Source organism: Lissotriton helveticus, chromosome 8 (assembly GCF_964261635.1).
Source record: "Lissotriton helveticus chromosome 8, aLisHel1.1, whole genome shotgun sequence".
NCBI classification, from domain to species: domain Eukaryota; kingdom Metazoa; phylum Chordata; class Amphibia; order Caudata; family Salamandridae; genus Lissotriton; species Lissotriton helveticus.
This window is the reverse complement of record NC_136069.1, coordinates 1,569,495,867-1,569,514,964: the sequence shown is the minus strand read 5'-3', so window position 1 is coordinate 1,569,514,964 and position 19,098 is coordinate 1,569,495,867. Positions and strand designations below refer to the sequence as shown.

The following is a 19,098-nucleotide window of genomic DNA, read 5'->3' as shown; positions in this document are numbered from 1 at the left end:
AGTATATCAACAGACACAATTGTAAAATTAAGAAAAGTGTGCAAACATTTTGTGTTGGTGATTGGGTGAGGACTTCCCGTGTGGGTTTGTATAAGGATGGTTCTTCCAAGTGGTCTCAACCTAAGAAAATTTTGGAGGTAAGAGGGAATTGTGTGTTGTTGGATGATGGTCGCAAATGGAACTTTAATAGTGTCCCTTTGTGCAATGATTTAGAACGTAATTACTGGTTGAACAAGAAAAGTGATGTATCTGTTCAATCGAATTTTGGTAATACTGGGAAAGTTCAACCTGGAAATGTTCAATCCAATACTGACATCTTGCATTCCGTTTCGCTACAGAAGACTGTTCCTAAAATTAGAAGGTTATCTGGGCGTATTGTGGCAAAACCAGTTAAGCTGAAAGATTATATTTTATATTCATGAGTGTATATTGCATATATGATATTTACTGACTTAGACCATTTCAAACCTTAAGCTTCATTTTTTTAAATTTATTTAATTATTTTTTGTTGTTGTATTTTGTTTGATTGGAAAGGGAGATGTGTTACATCCTTATCCATTCTTATGTTATGTTCCTTTAATTTCTTAGAATGCTAGCAATGCTGACATGTTAGAATGTACAGTGAAGCTGAGTCAGTCTAGGATGAACTGTTACTGGAGTAGGACCTTGGGGCTTTTACCACCAATAAACTTGTGAAAGAACTTCTTCATTTGTGTGTGTTTCCACTTTGTAAAAACTACCCTAAACCCTAAAACACTACCCCTGCATGACCCTACACTATACAAACACTACAAAACTACCCTAAACACTAAAACACTACCCCCAGCATCACCCTACACTACACAAACACTACAACACTACCCTAAACCCCAAAACACTACCCCCAGCATGACCCTACACTACACAAACACTACACCACTACCCTAAATCCTAAAACACTACCCCCGCATGACCCTACACTACACAAACACTACACCACTAACCTAAACCCTAAAACACTACCCCCTGCATGACCCTACACTACACAAACACTACAACACTACCAAAAACCCTAAAACACTACCCCCGCATGACCCTACACTACACAAACACTACACCACTACCCTAACCCTAAAACACTACCCCCGCATGACCCTACACTACACAAACACTACAACACTACCCTAAACCCTAAAACACTACCCCCAGCATGACCCTACACAAACACTAAAACACTACCCTAAACCCTAAAACACTACCCCCAGCATGACCCTACACTACACAAACACTACAACGCTACCCTAAACCCTAAAACACTACCCCAAGCATGACCCTACACTACACAAACACTACAACACTTCCCTAAACCTTAAAACACCACCTCTACATGACCCTGCACACCACAAACACTACAACACTACCCTAAACCCTATAACACTACCCCCAGCACGACCCTACACTACACAGCCACCACAACTCTACACTACACAAACACTACGCTACACTACACAATCACTACCCCAGCACAACCCCCCCACCCCTAAAAAATTAACCCAAACCCCCTTACCTCTCTCGTCGTCGTGGTTCCACACTCCTCCTGGTTCCACACTCCTCCTGGTTCCATCTTCTTGAAGTCTATTTTTTTTTCACAACGCATGTGCATTTACCATACATGCCTTTACAACGTAATTTGTTGTAAAGGTATGCGTGGTAAATGCACAAGCGTTGTGAAAAAATGCGGAGTCATGGAATGCGAGGTCAAAGACCTCGCGGAGTAATGGTATGCGGACTGAAAGTCCACGGAAAAAAAGATTCAGAGTAAACGTGCCATACCATCTGGGTGTCCTGTTTGAAGACCACCTAAATAGGGGTGCTTTAGTGGAGAGGAAAAGAGGGGAGATCACACGGGCGAATGCCGCTATCTTCAGTTTTGCAAGCAAAATGGGCAAACGCCCAATTGCTGCAATGCTGAAGATATACCAGGCAAAAAGCGTTGCAATTGGCAGTTATGGCAGTGAGCTATGGGGAGATGTAGCAGTGAAGGGCATTCAGGTGGCGGAGAAAAACTTTCTAAAACAGTTATTGGCAGTACCCAAAGGAACATCAAACTTAGTCACTCATGAAGAAACTGGGCTCCCTTTTATTGGTGACATTTTAGCCATGCGCCCTTTGCTTTTTTGGCTTAAGTGCTGGCTAAACAAAGATCTTACCCTTAATCACCAGCTGCTTAAAGAGGCCCTGACCTTGGATAATATGCTTAACATCCCGTGGCTAAAATATTTAAAAACCTGCTTTAGTGATTTGGGGCGCCCGGACCTTTTTTTAAGTCCAGACATGATCACCGTTGGGGATGTGGCCTATGTTAAAAAGACATTCTCGGGGGCGTGGCCAAGATGGCGACGGAGTAGGACGTGCTTCTAGTCCCCTCCGGCGCCGGGCCCTACAAAGCTCTGTCCAGCGTTGGCCCCAGGCGTTCCTCTGGGCTGTTGGTCGCTCCGGAGCCTTCTACGAGCGGTGGCCGGCGGAGGTGTGAATTCCGACGCTCCTTGAGCCCGTGGTCGTGGGACCGGAGCCAGCGGCGGTGCCGGAGACCTGTGCGGCGCTGCGAGCTGAGGCGCCGGACGGCGATACGGGGAGCTCTGGTGGTGTCCGGCGGACAGTAGCAGTCGGAGGCGCCTGGTCATTGCTGCAGGGCGCTGCGGGGGCCAGGCGGCGGTGAGGACGGACCTGGTTGGCGCCGAGACCTTGAGCCCCGGGAGGGGGCGGGCCTATCGCCCGTGGACGGCTGGTCCTGCGGCGTGGCCGGCGGCCTACTCGAGGCCGTGGATTGAGGCCTAGTCCGGGAGGCGGTCTGCGCTGCTTCCGGGACCCGCTCCTCTGCACAGCAGCCCGGACAGTGCATTGCAGCTGGGACGACCTCGGGGGGAAGACGGTCGTCCCCCACAGTGGTGAGCAGAGGCGGGCACGAGGAGGTGCGACCCGAGGCCTCCTGCTTGGTCCCGAGTGTGCCTGGTCGGCTTGGCCCGGCTGCTGGTGGCAGGGCGGAGGCACAGGGCAGCGTGAGCGCTTGGCCCATCGGCGATAAGCACTGCTGCAGGACGGTGATGGTGCATGCTGCAGGTACGCCGATCGACCGGGGAACCGGTGAAGAGACGCTGTGGCTGCCCGGAGAGGCATTGGGGCCCCTCTGATGGTCTACCTGGTGGTCGGGACCCCTAGAGAAGTGTCGTGGCCAGAGGGCGGCTTTCGGGACCTCGACCGGGCCTAGCCGCAGGCCTGCGTGACGTGGAGGGGGCACTTCGATCGGCTCTCGAGCCCAGTGGGCCTGGCTGGCGCTGAGGCCTCCGGCGGGACTGCTATCAATACACCGCCACGTGCCTGACTACCTGGAGTGCATCTCCTGTGTGTTGGAGCCTCAAGGAATATAGGCTAGAGACACCTGATTTATCTTGGACATTGAGGTACCGGGGGACGGCTGGTGATCGTTGGGCGGTGTCTCCGCCTGGCTCTAGCGGCAGGCTCTGCGAGCTCCGCTCCCCTACGTGACGCTCTTTCGACCTGCCGCCGGCGGTGGACTGCGACGGCGATGGCCACCTCCCTACGCAAGGGGAAGCCTGGCAAGGAGGGGTCAACTAAGAGCTCCCAGCCCCCGGCCTCCCCCGGCCCTTGTGCATCTCCGGGGAAGTCTGACGATGAGGCCCCGGCCACTAAGGCCTTCATGAAGGAACTCTTCACCTCCATCAAAGTTGATATCTCCGAGCTCCGAACCCAGCTGGCCTCGGATCTCCGCGAGGTGCGGAGGGATGTCGACGGTCTTGGGGAAAGAGTGGCCACTCTGGAAGACCATGACCTCAGCATGGCCAATGATGTCCATCTACTGCAACAGGACGTGCTCCGTCTCATGGAACAGAACATAGACCTGCAGGCCCACGCTGAAGACCTGGAGAATCGTTCCCGCCGGAACAACATCCGCATTCGAGCGGTACCTTGGGATGGTGAAGCGGGAGACCTCCGAGGATATGTGCAGGCGCTCTTTCTTCAAATCCTAGACGAGGAGGACTTGCAGGAAATCAGAATGGATAGAGTCCATAGAGTGGGGCTACCCAGGCGGAATGGGGGCCCTCCCCCTGACATACTTGTATGTGTGCACGATTTCCAAATCAAGAAACGAATCTTTAGGAAGGCGCGGGACATTCCCTCCCTGCAATTCCGGGACCATCGTCCTCAGCTTTATCAGGACTTAGCCGCTTCGACGCTCCAGAAGAGGCGCGAGTTTCGCCCGGTCACTGCCTACTTGAGAGAGCATAACATCTCCTACTCGTGGGGCCACCCTTTCCGCATAGTCTTCCGATGGCAGAATAGACTGGCACAGATCCGATCCCTCCGGGAAGCGAAGGAGCTCCTGGGGATTGAGGAAGAGACCCCTGCGCCGGAACATCGCAGTCCTTCACCACGGAGAAGACGCCGTTCCTCGTCTTGGCAAAGAGTGGGCCCGGAGACGAGCCGCAGGAGGCCTGATCACACGACTAGCCTACAGGAGCGTGGGAATGCAGTGGCGTCTGTGGCCTCTGCCACACTGCGTCGTCACAGCAGAGCTCTGGGGCGGCCTGATCTTCGGGCAGCTAGCCTTGGTGCCGGAGGGGCACGCACATTCAGGTACCGGGGTTATGTATGTACTTTTCGAGAAGACACCCCGATCTTCGGCCTTGGGAGATCCGATGTTGGGTCCCCGTCCACACCCCCTGGGAGGTTTCCATCAGGGTATGTTTCTTTCAGGACTCTGTTTGTTTTTGTCCTGGGTCTTTGGGGAGTTGGGGGGGATGGGGGGGGGGGGCGGGAGGGGGGGATGAAGGGGTGGTTTGATTGGGGAGGGTGTTTGGGTGGGGCTGGTGGTGGTGACGACGGTTGGCTGTTTACTTTCAGGAAGGATGGTTTGCGGGTTATGTTCTACAGGTTTTGGACGGCATCTGTCACTCCGTATTGTGCTCCGGGGAGCGGTTACCAGTTAGACTTCCTCCTCTGTGTCTGGAGGAGTTGGCCACTGGAATCTTGGAGCTGGGGCGGGCGGAGGTGTGGGAGGGACTTGCCCCGGGGTGGGCTGGGTGGAACGCCTGTCGTGAGAGAGAGTGGGAGATGCACGATCTGGGGAGTGAAGGGAATTGTGGATCTAGCTACTGGGAAGCGGGGGGGGCCTGACATATCATTATGCCTCTTAGCATCTGCACTTGGAACGTAAAAGGCCTTAACTCCCCGCAGAAACGCCGAAAGCTGTGGAAATATCTGCTGGATCATCACTTAGATGTCGTGGGCCTCCAGGAGACCCATCTAGTACGCAGGGACGAGCTCCGGCTCCGACATAGGCAGTATCCCCTCATCTATAGGTCCTCTGCCTCTACTAAGCACAGGGGGGTGGCTCTGCTATTTCGGGCTTCCATTCAATTCCAGCCTATGGGAGTGTGTTGTGACAAAGAAGGCAGGTGGTTGATGGTCAAAGGGATGCTTTGTGGCCGTCTATGTACATTTGTGGTTGTCTATGTGCCCAATGCCCAGCAAAATAGCTATGTCCAGGGCTTATTAGATAAGATGGGGAGCTTTGTTGAGGGCCATCTGGTTTCCATGGGGGACTTTAATATGGTGTGGGACCAAACTCTAGATAGTTCCCGGGCCCAGAGGACGGACTCTGGTGTTTTTTCCACCACGACTAAAGACAAGGTGGGGGAGTTGGGGCTCATAGATGGCTGGCGCGCTGTCCACACACAGACTAGGCACTATACATTTTTCTCCCACGTACATCATACTTATTCCCGCATAGATTATGTGTTTTTGAGCCAGGCACTCAGGGGAGATGTCCGCGATTCTAAGATCTTCCCGCTCTCGGTCTCGGATCATAGCCTGTTGGTACTTCTGCTGCAATGGTCGCTGAGGGGGGATGGATATCGGAAGTGGTACTTCCCGGCGGCGCTTGTACGGGATGACACCTCCTGTAGGGAACTCAGGAAAGCCATTCGGGAGTTCTTGGCGCTTAACCCGAGCTCGGACACTTCTGTGTTCAACACCTGGGACGCCTGTAAGGCCTCCCTGAGGGGCACCTGCATAGGTCTTAATGCGGCCCTTAATCGCTTGCGGAGGGTTGAGCGGGAGAAATTGGAGGCGGAACTTGAGGGACTGGAACGGGCTCACAAATTGAACCCTTCTCGCGCGACACTTCGCCCACTGTCGGCTGTCAGGGGGAAGCTGAAGGCGCATTACAACAATCGCTCTGAGCTTGCCCTCCTACGACTGCGTCGAGGATCGTACGCTCAGGGGAACAAAGTTGGCCGACACCTGGCACTCCAACTTCGAGAGAAGAGGGAGAGGGAATATGTAGGGGGGATCCAGGACTCGGGAGGCTCGGTGCATCACCGGGATGGGGATAAGGTGGATATCTTTGGCCGGTTCTATGCGGCACTCTATGATGGTGACTCGCTCGACCCGAGTGCGCAGGACGCATTTCTGTCGGGCCTCTCCTTCCCGCAGGTTTCTGTTAGTAGCAACGAACAACTGACGGCTCCCTTCACTAAGGAGGAGGTGCTCGAGGCGATTAAGGCCTTGAAACCTAATAAGGCCCCCGGCCCGGATGGGTACACCGCCTATTTCTACCAGTCGTTTGCATTTTATTTTATTTAAGGGATTTTTAGAGCGCATGGCTGCCTGTGAGCGTCCCAGCGCTGACAGAAAATCTGAAAGGGTCGGCGGGAGCAAAAGATGATTAAGGGAACAGCCAGGTCTTTAAAGACTTACGAAAGAGCAGTAGGTTGGATTGGGCACGGAGGTCCAGTGGAAGAGCATTCCACATCTTGGACGCATGAAAGGAAAACCGCCGGCCTCCAGAACGTGCTTTCTTAATCCTGGGAATTTGGGCAAGGCGAGTATAAGAGGATCGGAGTGTTCTAGTCGTGATGTGGGGAACAACCAGGTCCTTAAGGATAGGTGGGGCTTTTCCATGAAGGATTTTGTGGGTTAGGCACAGAGTCTTAAATTGTACCCTTTGCTCCACGGGCAGCCAGTGTAGTGCTCTAATCGCAGGTCTAGCTGAGCAGCGATTTTTGGTGCCCGTAAGAATCCGAGCGGCAGCATTATGCACAACCTGCAGCCTGGCTGTGACTTTCTTCGGTGCACCAAGATATAGGGCATTTCCATAGTCCAGTCTGGAAAGAATGAGGGCCTGTAAAAGGAGCTTTCTTGACTGGAAAGGAAGCAGGGGGAGAATCTTACGAGTAGTCCGTAGTAGGCCAAAGCAGATTCCCACCGTTTTCCTTGCCTGGGTATTTAGGGTGAGTTTATTGTCTAACCAAATCCCCAAACTTTTGATGTCCGTTTTGGGGATTGGGGGAGGGCCCATACACGGGGGCCAGAGAGATTCCGGACGGAAATGGGACTGGTTGCCCAACACCATTATCTCCGTTTTTCCCCATTGAGTTTTAGATGGGAGGAGTTCATCCAACTCACGATGTTTTTCAGGCATGAGTGCAGGTCGATAGCAGGATTGTCTTGCCGACTAAGGGAGACAACTAACTGAGTGTCATCCGCGTAGGTCAGAAGTTTGATACCATACGGGATGACAATTTTTTCAAGAGGCGACATATACAAGTTGAAGAGCGTCGGGCTCAGAGATGAGCCCTGTGGCACTCTGCAACGTATAGGGGTCTCTCTAGAGATAAAGTCGCCTTCTGCTACCTGGAAAGAGTGGTTATGAAGATAGGATTTGAGCCAAGAGAGGGCAGTCCCTGAAATACCAAGGTCTTCAAGCCGCTTTGCCAGGATGATGTGGTTGACGGTGTCGAATGCCGCGCTGAGGTCCAGGAGGATCACTGCCACTGATCCTCCTGCATCAATGATCTTCCTAGCCTCTTCGACCACCGCCACAAGCGCTGTTTCGGTGCCCTGGCCCGGGGGGAATCCAGTCTGGGATGATTTTAACAGTGCATTGGCTTCCAAATAGTTTGAAAGCTGACCATTGATGAATTTTTCAGCCAACTTGCTAATACCGGGGAGAAGAGAAATCGGCCTGAAATTGACCAGATTGCCAGGGTCAAGGTTGGGTTTTTTGATTAAGGCTTTGACCACAGCCTTCTTCCAACTTGCGGGAACCAATCCACTTTCTATGGAGGTGTTTATCAGGTTCACCATTGGTGCCAGAACGTTGGACGCAACCTGTTTCAGATGTCTGACTGGCGCTGGATCATGCGGGGACCCACTTTTAAGCGATTGAAGAATGGGCCCTAAAGTTGCCTCGTTGATGGGAGCGAACTCAATTAGTTCTGTGTCAAGGTTCTGGCACTGCAGTGAGTGAGGGGATGGGGGATCCACAGGAAGAAGGGGGGGGGAGATGTTGAAGTATATTTTGTATTTTCAAGTCAAAGAACGTGGCTAGCTCATTACAGTGGTTGTCCAAGAGATTATTCATGACAGTTGGATCCGGGATTTTTACAAGTTTTTTCACGATTTGAAAGGTTTCTCTGGACGCCCAAGAGGCCTCGCTAATTTTTGCCGTAAAAAACGATATTTGAGCAGTTTTTAGGGCCTTTTTGTAGATGAGAATAGTCCGTTTATAGTCATTTTTACTGTTAGGGTCAAAATCTTTCCTCCATACTCTTTCCGCTCTCTTACAAGTTTTCTTTAAGAGGCGGATCTCGTGAGAAAACCACGGGGAGGTGGCTTTTTTCCTCGGTTTCCGGTAGGGTTTTTTGGGAAGAACTGTATCCAAGGAATTTACAATCCAGGACGTGAAAGCCACGTCTGCTAGAAGAGGGTTCATTTCGGGTTGCGGCCTGGTGTCCTCTAATGCTTGTTTCCATTTGTCGATGTCAAGTTTCGCCCATGGGCGGGAAGGTCTGCTAGATGCTTGGATGGAAGGAGGAGAGGCCTGAATTTGCCACCTGAACGGAATGAACAGATGGTCAGACCACGGCACAGGGATCGGTGCACCTACCACCAGATCAGGAAAGTTGCAAAAGATGGGATCAAGCAAATGCCCACGATTGTGTGTGGCAACATGATTTTGTAAATGAAGTTGGTGGGCTGCTAGATCTGAGATCAGTTCTGTGGCTATATCATCTTTGCTATTGTCAAAGTGGACATTAAGGTCCCCTAAGACTAGGAGGTTGGGCAGTGTACTGGCCAAAGCCAAGGAGCATTCCAGAAGGGAGTTATGGAATTGCCCCATGGCTCCTGGTGGGCGGTAGATAAGAACTCCTGAAAGAGAGATACTGGGGGATATTTGGATGGTAAAATGCGTGTTTTCACAGTCCGACAAGGGGCTGTCGAAGAATCTACATGAGAAGGACTCCTTAAACATAACAGCAATTCCTCCTCCCCTGCCCTTAGGGCGGTTCAGGTGTTGTATCAGGAACCCGTGAGGTAGTGCCTGTACTATATCCGCATCTGAGTCAGGCGCAAGCCATGTTTCAGTAAGAAACAGAATCTCTAAATGGTGTTCCTCAATGAGTAGATGTATTTCATGAGCGTGTTTGGGCAGAGACCTGCAGTTAATCAGACCCAGATTGATGATCGTTTTAAGGTGATCCTCGTTTATAGACGGGGTGAGTTTGAAGGGACAGTGGGGGCAGTGAGTGAAGCAGGATTCTCCTCTCAATGATTGGGAACATAACGGAAGAGCGGGCAGCTTGAGATGACATAGGGAGTCTCTGGAATATGAAATCCTCGGCCGAGCCCCCGGGCCTGGTTCCTGGCTCGGTCTGGCGCGGACGGGAGCAGACGGGCTTGCCTTAGGCACGCCTTCGGCGCGCCATCGTCGCGCCCGCTGAGCTCGTCCGCTGCGCTTCCGGCAAGTGAACATCTTTATGGGAGTGGGGAATCTGATTGGAAGGGGCGTGGCCTGCCCAAGTGGGCGTGTCCGGTGGGACCAGGAAATGGCGGCATCTGAGCTAGTCGATTACTTGGTCTCTCTCTTCAACGAAATGGCGGCCACTGGGGAGACCTCTGGCACTATGGCCAAGGCTATGATCACCGTGATCCCCAAACAGGGGAAGGATCCCTCCAGATGTGCCTCATACCGCCCTATAGCCATGTTGCATGTGGACGCTAAATTGCATTCCTCTATCATCGCCCGCCGGTTGCAGGATCTGATGCCGGCCATTATTCACCCGGACCAGTCCGGTTTCATTAAGGGTCGGCAAACCCATGACAACTTACGGAGGGTGTTGCATTTGGTAGAGAAGGCCTCCAGATTCCGCCTTCCAGCCGTGCTGGTGGGTCTAGATGCCGAAAAGGCTTTCGACCGGGTCGACTGGGGATTCCTGTTTCGCACCCTATCCGCCTTTGGCTTTTCGCGCCACTTCCTCACAATGATTCGGGCGAACTTTAATCGTCCTACCTCGAGGGTGCTGATTAACGGTCATCGGTCTGCCAGTTTTCCTCATACCAGAGGTACGAGACAGGGATGCCCACTTTCCCCTCTCCTCTTTGCCTTAAGTATTGAACCCCTGGCCCTGGCAATACGGGAGAATGACCGCATCAAGGGCCTTCCCTTCACAGGGGAACAGCACAAAATATCCCTTTTTGCGGACGACGTCCTGTTGTCCCTAAGGGATCCAACCCAGTCCTTACCGCCTATTCAAGAGGAGCTCTCCCGGTTTGAAGCGGTGGCGGGTTTCAAAGTCAACTTTGACAAGTCACACATCCTGAACCTGACCCTGTCCTCTGCGGAAGTCGACCGGGTACGTTTGTTGACGCTCCTGCCATGGGCTCCCACCTCCCTAATATATCTGGGAGTGCGCCTCACACCTACTGTAGGATCCCTATTTGCGGCCAACTTTCCCCCCCTGCTGGATTCGATACGATGTGACCTGGATCGATGGAAGCCGAAATTCCTTTCATGGCTCGGCAGGATACATGCTCTTAAAATGGTTGTCCTGCCTAAATTTTTATACCTTTTTCAGGCCCTCCCTATACCTATTGATCTGGCCTTCTTCCGCAGATTAAGGACGTTGATGCTGAAATTTGTCTGGCAGGGTGGCCGGGCTCGTATTCCCTTTACGATGCTGCGCCGGCCGAGGGGAGAGGGAGGCGTTGGGCTCCCTGACATGCTCCTATACTATAAAGCTGCGCAGTTGCGGGTGATAGTGGAATGGTCCCAGCAGCTCTCTGAGAAACACTGGCTGCATATGGACAGGGCCGTGGCGGGGAGGTCAATCTGGGATTTGATCTGGAAGCCCAAAGTGGACCGCCCGAAGAATGCTTACATTAGCACTCCCACTAGCACGGTTCTGAAGGTGTGGGACACGGTCTCTGGCGACGACCGTTGGACCACATTTCCGTCTCCCTTCACCCCCATTCACTTTAATCCGGCCTTTCCACCGGCCTTACAGGAAGGACCCTTTCGGCAGTGGCGAGGGGGGGGGATGTAGGGCGCTTACGCATTTGTTTCACGGGAGGGCTCCCCTCACATTCCACAACTGCATGCGCGACTATGGACTTCCGGCCACGGATCGCAATTCAAAGGAATGGAGGGGGAATATTGGGTGGCTTGGCACAATCTATGGAGCATCTTGCTTGATTTGTCTCTCCATTGATATATTCGACTCTGTGCCCCCAGCCAGGAGTGCTTGGCCTGCTCCGCCAGCATCTGCTGATACCGCTGCTGCACAAGCCCCAGTTGCTGCTGAGCCATATGCCAGTTTACCCAATGGTTCTGTTCCTCTAGTGCAGGGTTCTCCAAAGTCAGTCCTGGAGGGCCAGATCCATGCCACATTTAGATAAATGTAGTTATCTTAAAAATCTGGCATGGTTCCGGCTCTCCAGGACTAACTTTGGAGAACCTTCCTCTAATGTCTGCATCTGCAATTCAGAGTCTACGAGGTCCTGTGCCCGATGTCTTCATTCTCCGTCACAGTAACTAATGTCTTCAGCCCACAATGTTGCCTGAAATGCTTCCCACAGCGTCCTCGCGGATGACGCCCTGTCAGCATTAAGGACACAATACTCCTCAATGGATCATATGATGTGCAGTCCGGGCTCTGTAGTAGCCATGGTGAGAGATGCCAATGGCCCAATGTGAAGTCTAAGGGTTATCGGGGGTAATTGGACAGTCCCTGAGCTAGCATGGTAACTTCTGAGTCTCTCTGCACATATTGAGAATAAAGAAATCATTAAGACAGGAGAGGGAGCCATGTACTGTGGAGAAATAGGTGTCCCCTTCCCTATAGGGGTGATGTGTTCTCCACATGTCTACCAGCCCCAATGAGGATGCGATGGAGGATAACGAGGACCTGCAAGTATCAGTTGAGGGACATCGAGAGTGCCATCTGTCAACTTCAGAGATTCATTACGCTGTTCCAACCCTCCTTCCCCCAACCGTCAACTGCACCAGGAGATCGCCCCACAGTGGAGCAACTAGAGCAACTTTCCAAGAGGGAGAGGGGCATATATACAAAAAAGTGTGAGGGGCTCACCATACACAGTGCCTGTGACCATTGTGTACCTACCCTGATGGTCTACCCAGGTCCTATTAGGCATGATGGGGACAAAGCGCTGAATCAGAATGAATGTACCTCTGGAACCCACCGCTAACCCGAAATGGAACACCTGATAGTAATCATATATGGCCAGGCAGTAAACTTTGGTGCCTAGATGCGTTTCCTGTAGTAGCAAAATGTCAGCTTCCATTCCCCTAGAGTGTTTAAGCCCCCCCTTTTCATCTTATCCAAGATGCCTCGGACATTCCATGAAATCACATGGATGTGACCCGTGGGATCATCCAGTACCGTAGGACTCATGGTGTGTCAGGGTGAAAGTTTCCAATATCACAGTGAGCATTCTGGTGAAGGGGCGTGCTGCAAGTCCATATATATGAAACACAAAGCGACATATATACCCCCCCCCCAATACTTCAGCAAACAATAAGTAGCTGTCGCAGGATATTCCAACACGGGGCCCAAATAGGGCGTACCGCTCGTCCCGTCCCAATGGATCCCCATACTCAACCTGCTCAAACCGCTAGAGACGAAAGAACAACTGCCTCCAAGGTGTGGAGTTGGAAATATTGTAGTCCACACCTCAAAGTTTGTGGCGATCATCAGACTCACGCTTTAGTACCTATATCTTGTGAGGGGAAAGCCACTTTGGGCACAAGTTTTGGAAATGTTCACTTCGGGTACATGGTAAATTCCTTCAACTCTACTATGTAGCTACTAAGCATTCAGTGCCTGCAAATGCAGCTATACTCAGACATACAAAAGATAATACTGTTTTTTGAAGAAATTAAATGTCAAATTTAGGACCTACCAAGTACATAAAGATGTTTGTTAGACTCCAATTCTGTAACCCGCACATTGTTGACCTTAGACCCATGAAGCACACAAGGGATCCTTGTACATATGGTATCGATTCTATGCCACAGGTTTTCGCCTCCATTCTCTGTGTGGATTGGACTCAGAGGCTTTATCACATCTATTTAAAAAACAGCACAAAAAAATGTTAAAAGAACCTATAAAAGCTTTTTTAAAGGGGATACACCATTCAAAAAACAAAATCATACTAGATGTTAAACAATCATACATCAAAGCAACAATCTCAAATAATTTTACAATTACATTTTAAGTTAAAGAAAACCATGTAGCAACTGTTGTTAAATTGAACAATTTCAAAATTGTACAATTTTTCTCTAAACTTAGTAAGCATTATTATAATTCTGGAACACACTCATTATGTAATATTGAGAAATTACATGCCACAGATGAATGGTTCTTAACCTTTTGACTTCTGAGGACATCCACTTAATCATTACTGAAACCACAGACCCCCACTAAATCATTATTGAAATCTGGGGACCCCCAATGAGTGGGTACAGCAACTGCCTACTTGCGCTTTCATGCATTAAAATCAGGGGCAAAACTGTCAATGGTGCAGCATGTGTAGTGGAACTACAACAGGCCAGAATCAGGCCTCTGCATTTTACCACCTAACTGGGGGAAAGAGGTGCAATTTTCATTGCCTGTATTAGGGCTCATTTCACATTGTTACACCACTGACGTAAACACTCCGTATTGCTTCAATGAAAGGTAAAATGTCTATTTTAAAAGAACAACTTAAAATCGTACGCTTAGTATAGGTTTGAACACTCACTGACCAAAAACCAGGAAGGCATGAGTTAGAATACCAGCAAGGCAGACTCAGCCTTCCATCCTAAGGTCAGTACGATGAGTACTATTACATTTAGTGAAACATATCTGGTAGAAGTGTACGGTAATAGCATTAGAAGTGAAGATTCTTATCAACCTTTGAATGGAACACCAAGTTCGGCAGGGCCTGTGACAGGTAAACTGTGCACACGTTGCATACATCTTTTGCAGGAAGTAGAGCCAAAAAGCAAAACTGTAAAGCTTTTACAATTAGTAGTTTGTAAATAGTTCCCATTATATTAAATTAGTTACAGCTATTCTTTTTCTTTTGCAAGATTCTGAAGCTCAGAGGACACATGGATTGCTGACTATTTAGTGACGAGCAGGCAGACAACAGGCAGAGAGTGCAGCAACAATGACAGACATCAGGTTGCGGATGGGAAGAACCACTGGAGCTAAAACGTCACTGAATAACGCGAGAGAGTTCAGCAATGTGGAAAAGGAAGTCACTAGAAGAAATCCACAAAAAGCATAGGGAGTATATTCAAACAAAAAGACAGAATTGTACAACAGAAATGCTGTTAATATTTTTAGTGGGCAGTGATTGAAGAAAAAGTAACCAACTGAGCTGTCCTAGAAGAGACCAGCTTAAAAAAAGTCTCAAGTTTTAGATTGTGCAGTTTGCAGGACGTTTCCTAATCTTGCGGATACTATGTCTTCTCTATATCAACAAAAAGACTTCCAACAGCGGCTGAACAAAGGTTCAGCACCTCAATCCCTATATACAATCAATAAGTGTCCTGTGCATCCACTTCTTGAGCTTGCCACAGTTAAGCTCAACTGGTGTCCAGCGGGACCGATTCTGTTGCCGAAAAGAAGGTGCACCAGGAATGAAATCAGAGTCATCAAATCAGTCCAGCAGTTTCTTTTATTGTAGAACATATCTAAAAATTGGACATGAGCCAACGAGTTTCGTTCCCTAGGCGGAACTTCATCAGGGCTGAAAATATACACATAAAACAAAACATAAATACTAACAAGACATCTGAGATAAATAACAAACACAACTCATTCACAATATAAAGATATACATGAAATGACAAACATGAACCATATATAATATCATACAATAAGAGTACGCAGGCAATCACTTTGAAAAAGACATACATTTAAAATATTAATAGAGCTATGTTATTTAAAAAACAAATGAGTGCTAGTTCTAAATTTCTGCAATTTACAGAAATGCCATCCCAGACCTGTTACTAATGTCATCGTCACTTATATATTACAATAATTTTTTTAAAGGATTAGACACCGAAGAAAATCAAATATCAAGATATCACAGCTAATAACAGCCAATCTTGATATGTACATTGGCTGTTATTAGCGGTGATATCTTGATATTAGACCTGCATAATCAAATTGATCACAAAAATACATGAAAGCAAATATCGGGCACGTCAACATTCTATTCAATACAACCCATTATGTTTTATTAAGTTTCCAAAACTGCACACTGCAGAAAAAGATCAATCCTGACTGGAACTAGGAAAATTATACCAACGATCATGCATGCTGTAAGTCTGTAATGCAATTTCATGGACCATAAAAATTACAATCCGATCACAGATGGAAAATGCTAGGTTCCTCAGTGTTCTGTCAGATGGGTCAACTGACAAAGAAAAACCAGAACAGGAACAGTTTTATGTACGATTAGTTTGTGAAGGCACCCTGGTTACCCATCTGTGTTATATTGCCAGCATGAAAAGCTCCACTGCGTCCGGAGTGAAAAATGCTATTATTGCTTGGTCTGCAAAGCACGGGTATATCACTGGATATTCTCAGTCAGAAATGCATTGGTCTGAATACAGACAGTGCTGCTGTGAACCTAGGCACTAAATCTGATGCTGTGAAGCAGCTACTGGGCGAAGTCTCCACACATCAAGGGGGGGGGCAAATGCGATCACATCGCAGTTGTGCACTGTGTAGCTCACAATCTAAAACTTGCTGTGAATGATGTTATCTGGATGTGAAGAGGTACTCAAAGGATGTTTCAAATTATATTATTATTCACCTTAGCGGAGAAGGGAACTTAGAGAGATAGCTGAGAATCTTGAAGAGCATTACATTTTAGTGGATTGCAACAAATCGGATGGGTAGCAAGTCAGCACTGCAACAACGCTTAAGTCAAACTAGGAGTCTACAGTACTTCATCTTGAGCATCTTGCTGCTGGTAGTGATGAATATTCACACAAAGCAACATGATTGATTCATGACATGAAGTCAGAGACATTTCTTTATTTCTTGCACTTCATGATAGACTTCACAGAGCTGCTTCAGCAAGTGTCTAAGGCATTTCAACAGGAACACAGTCTTATATTCTGACGTTGCAAAAAGGATTGAGTTGCTTCAACAGAAGGTAATACAGCTGAAAAAAGCCAGGAAAATCACAAACAATTTCACAAACTTTTTAAAGAGAATCATTTTGCAGGGGTCCCACTACTAACACTGGCAAGCCTGCTGGTAAAGGAAGCTCTAGTGAAACTAGGGTTAAGGAAGACACTGATAAGTTACTAGAAGGTGCTGTTGCTTTAAAAATGACCGGTTTGGGGCGTAGCCAAGATGGTGGCAGAGTGAGATGCTTCTCTCAGTCTCTCCAGCTCGACCACCCATATCAACTGCCATAATCTTGCATCCTTGCCCTGCTGTGGTCACCAACGGACGGCAGTGGAGCGGGGAGTGCGGAGTCCCTCTCCCCCGGGTGCTTTCTGCGGCGCTGCCTAGGCTCCAGAACACAGCTGATAAAGCTGCGGCACAGACGTGAAGGTAGAAGCCTGGAGAGGTAGGGGCCAGCCTGACTGGCGCAACCGCCCGCCTTGCAAATTCGAGCTGTCACACCCCTGTGGACCAGGGCGGCTCTGACTGTAGGCCTGGAGGAGGCTACGAACGGCCCAATAACAAGGGACACTAGCCAGTGAGCAGCTGCATGCGCCTGTGAGGTGAAAAGGCAGCGGCCCAGTGGGGCCTAGCGTCTGCCTGAGTCACCCGACTTGCTAAGGAGGGGCATACCACCGGACAGCGCAGTTATCCCGCAGCAGCCCTTCGGCCCACAGCACTAGATGGGAAGACATTCACATTAGCGGGGGCTCAGCACCACAACTGGAGAAGCCCTCACCTGGCTACAGCGCCTGCCTGACCGGGACCAGCCCTGGGAGCAGGCTGGACAAGATTTAGAACATGGGCCCTGAAGGGCACCAGGCCCAGTAATTACTACATTCCGGCTGACCAGAAGGCAGTGGAGGAGAACCCCGGATCGGCAGGTTGAGACAGTAACAGTTACTGCACTGTAGAGGTACAGCACAGTTCGGCAGACTATGGGGGCACCCCCCCCTCTTAGTTGCTCTACCCCCACTAAGGTTTCCTCTGGTTGTGTAGGACAGCTGGGGGGAGAAGCAAGATCAGGGAACATTCACATTTGGCATGCAAGGGATGGCACAGACAGCGCCAGAGAGAAGGGGCGCCATGCAGGAGATCACTTCTGTTGGAAGTGCCCAGAACATTGAGGATTCTTGCGCACCACCACCAAGGCGATAACCCTGGCAGCCTGACTGGCCTGCCTGGCAATGTCTACGACACGCACCAAATAGGAACGTAGCGTCAAGCAGATGCACTTCAAGCTGACTGGGACAACTCCTGGGTACCGCACCTCTACAGCTCTCACACCGCCCCATGATGCAGAAGGAAGATCAGGAAGAACCAGTAAATTGCTCCTTCCTTGAGTCACTGTTCACTTCTCTTCGGGAGGACTTCAGGAAGTCAAGAAGAAACTCTATAGGGACATCAGACAACTCAGGAGAGACATGGACTCCTTGGGAGGTTGTGTAGCTACATTAGAGGATCATGAAAATGGACAAGTGGAAGAGGTCAAACTGCTGCAACAGGAAATCCTCTCTCTGCCTCTATGACCAAGAACTGGACCTCCAGGTGCATGCGGAAGACCTCGAGAACAGATCGTGCCAGAATAACATCCAGGCCTGGGGCATTGACTCTAGGGCGGAAGGCAAGGACCTTGTTGGCTATCTATGGACCTCTTCCGTGCTGTGCTCGATGCACCATAAGCCACAGAGATAAAGATGGATGGGGTTCACTGGGTCGGCCCTCCATGGGTAGAGACAGCTCCTCCAGCTGACATCCTGGTATGCATTCACAATTTCCAATTGAAGGAGGACATCCTTCACAAAGCCCGGGAGAAACATCCCATCACCTTCCAGGGTCAGAACCCTACTATCTTCCAGGATCTGGCATCATTCACTCTGCAAAAGAGACGGGCCTTCTGGCCGGTGACCCCCCACCTCAGGAGTATAGGAGTGGCGTACTCCTGGGGTCACTTTTTCTGCCTTATCTTCCTCCTGGAAGGAAAAACTACAATCGGTGGAGGAGACATGCAACGTGCTGGTCATCAAACCACCATCAAAGGGTGTCGCCACGAACATCCCTGACCCAAGCAGCTGGACGTTGCCATGGTGGAGTACCCTGGGGTCGAGGGGGAGGTCAACCCGTGCAGATCCAGTAACATTTGCCAGAGGCCAACAAGCTGCTTTGGTTTCGATCCCTGGAGCTCTGGCTAAAGCAGACTCCTCTTGATGCAGAGGGGCAAGTACAATCGCACTCTGTACAGCGGCGGTGGAAGGACCGGGGATGGGGCCACAAACTGACTCTCTTGATGTCTTTTTGAACTGTTCCCTTTATTTGGAATGCACACAGTTAAGGATGCCTGTTTGGTTGAAGTTTTCAATGGGATTCTAGTTATCTTAGGGGACACACTCGAATTTCTAGCTATTATGATGTGGGTAGCACACTTGTTGGATTTGTTGGGGCACAACTCGATGCGCCACACTATGCAGCGGAGACTATGGGGACGGCTGCTCATTCCCTCCTGGTAGAATATGAGGGACACTCCAGTTAGGGTCCTTTCCCTTAATGTAAAAGGCCTCAATAA

General features: G+C 49.9%; 1 protein-coding gene across 1 annotated transcript in view; it reads right to left on the bottom strand.

Moving 5' to 3' along the window:
* WDR73 (WD repeat domain 73) overlaps window positions 1-19,098 on the bottom strand; it is an 87,268-nt gene that overhangs the window by 32,785 nt on the left and 35,385 nt on the right. Inside the window, exon 6 of the mRNA XM_078658569.1 lies at window positions 13,264-13,428. Within this exon, the coding sequence (XP_078514695.1) occupies window positions 13,264-13,428 (165 nt within the window). The remainder of the gene's footprint in view (window positions 1-13,263; window positions 13,429-19,098) is intronic.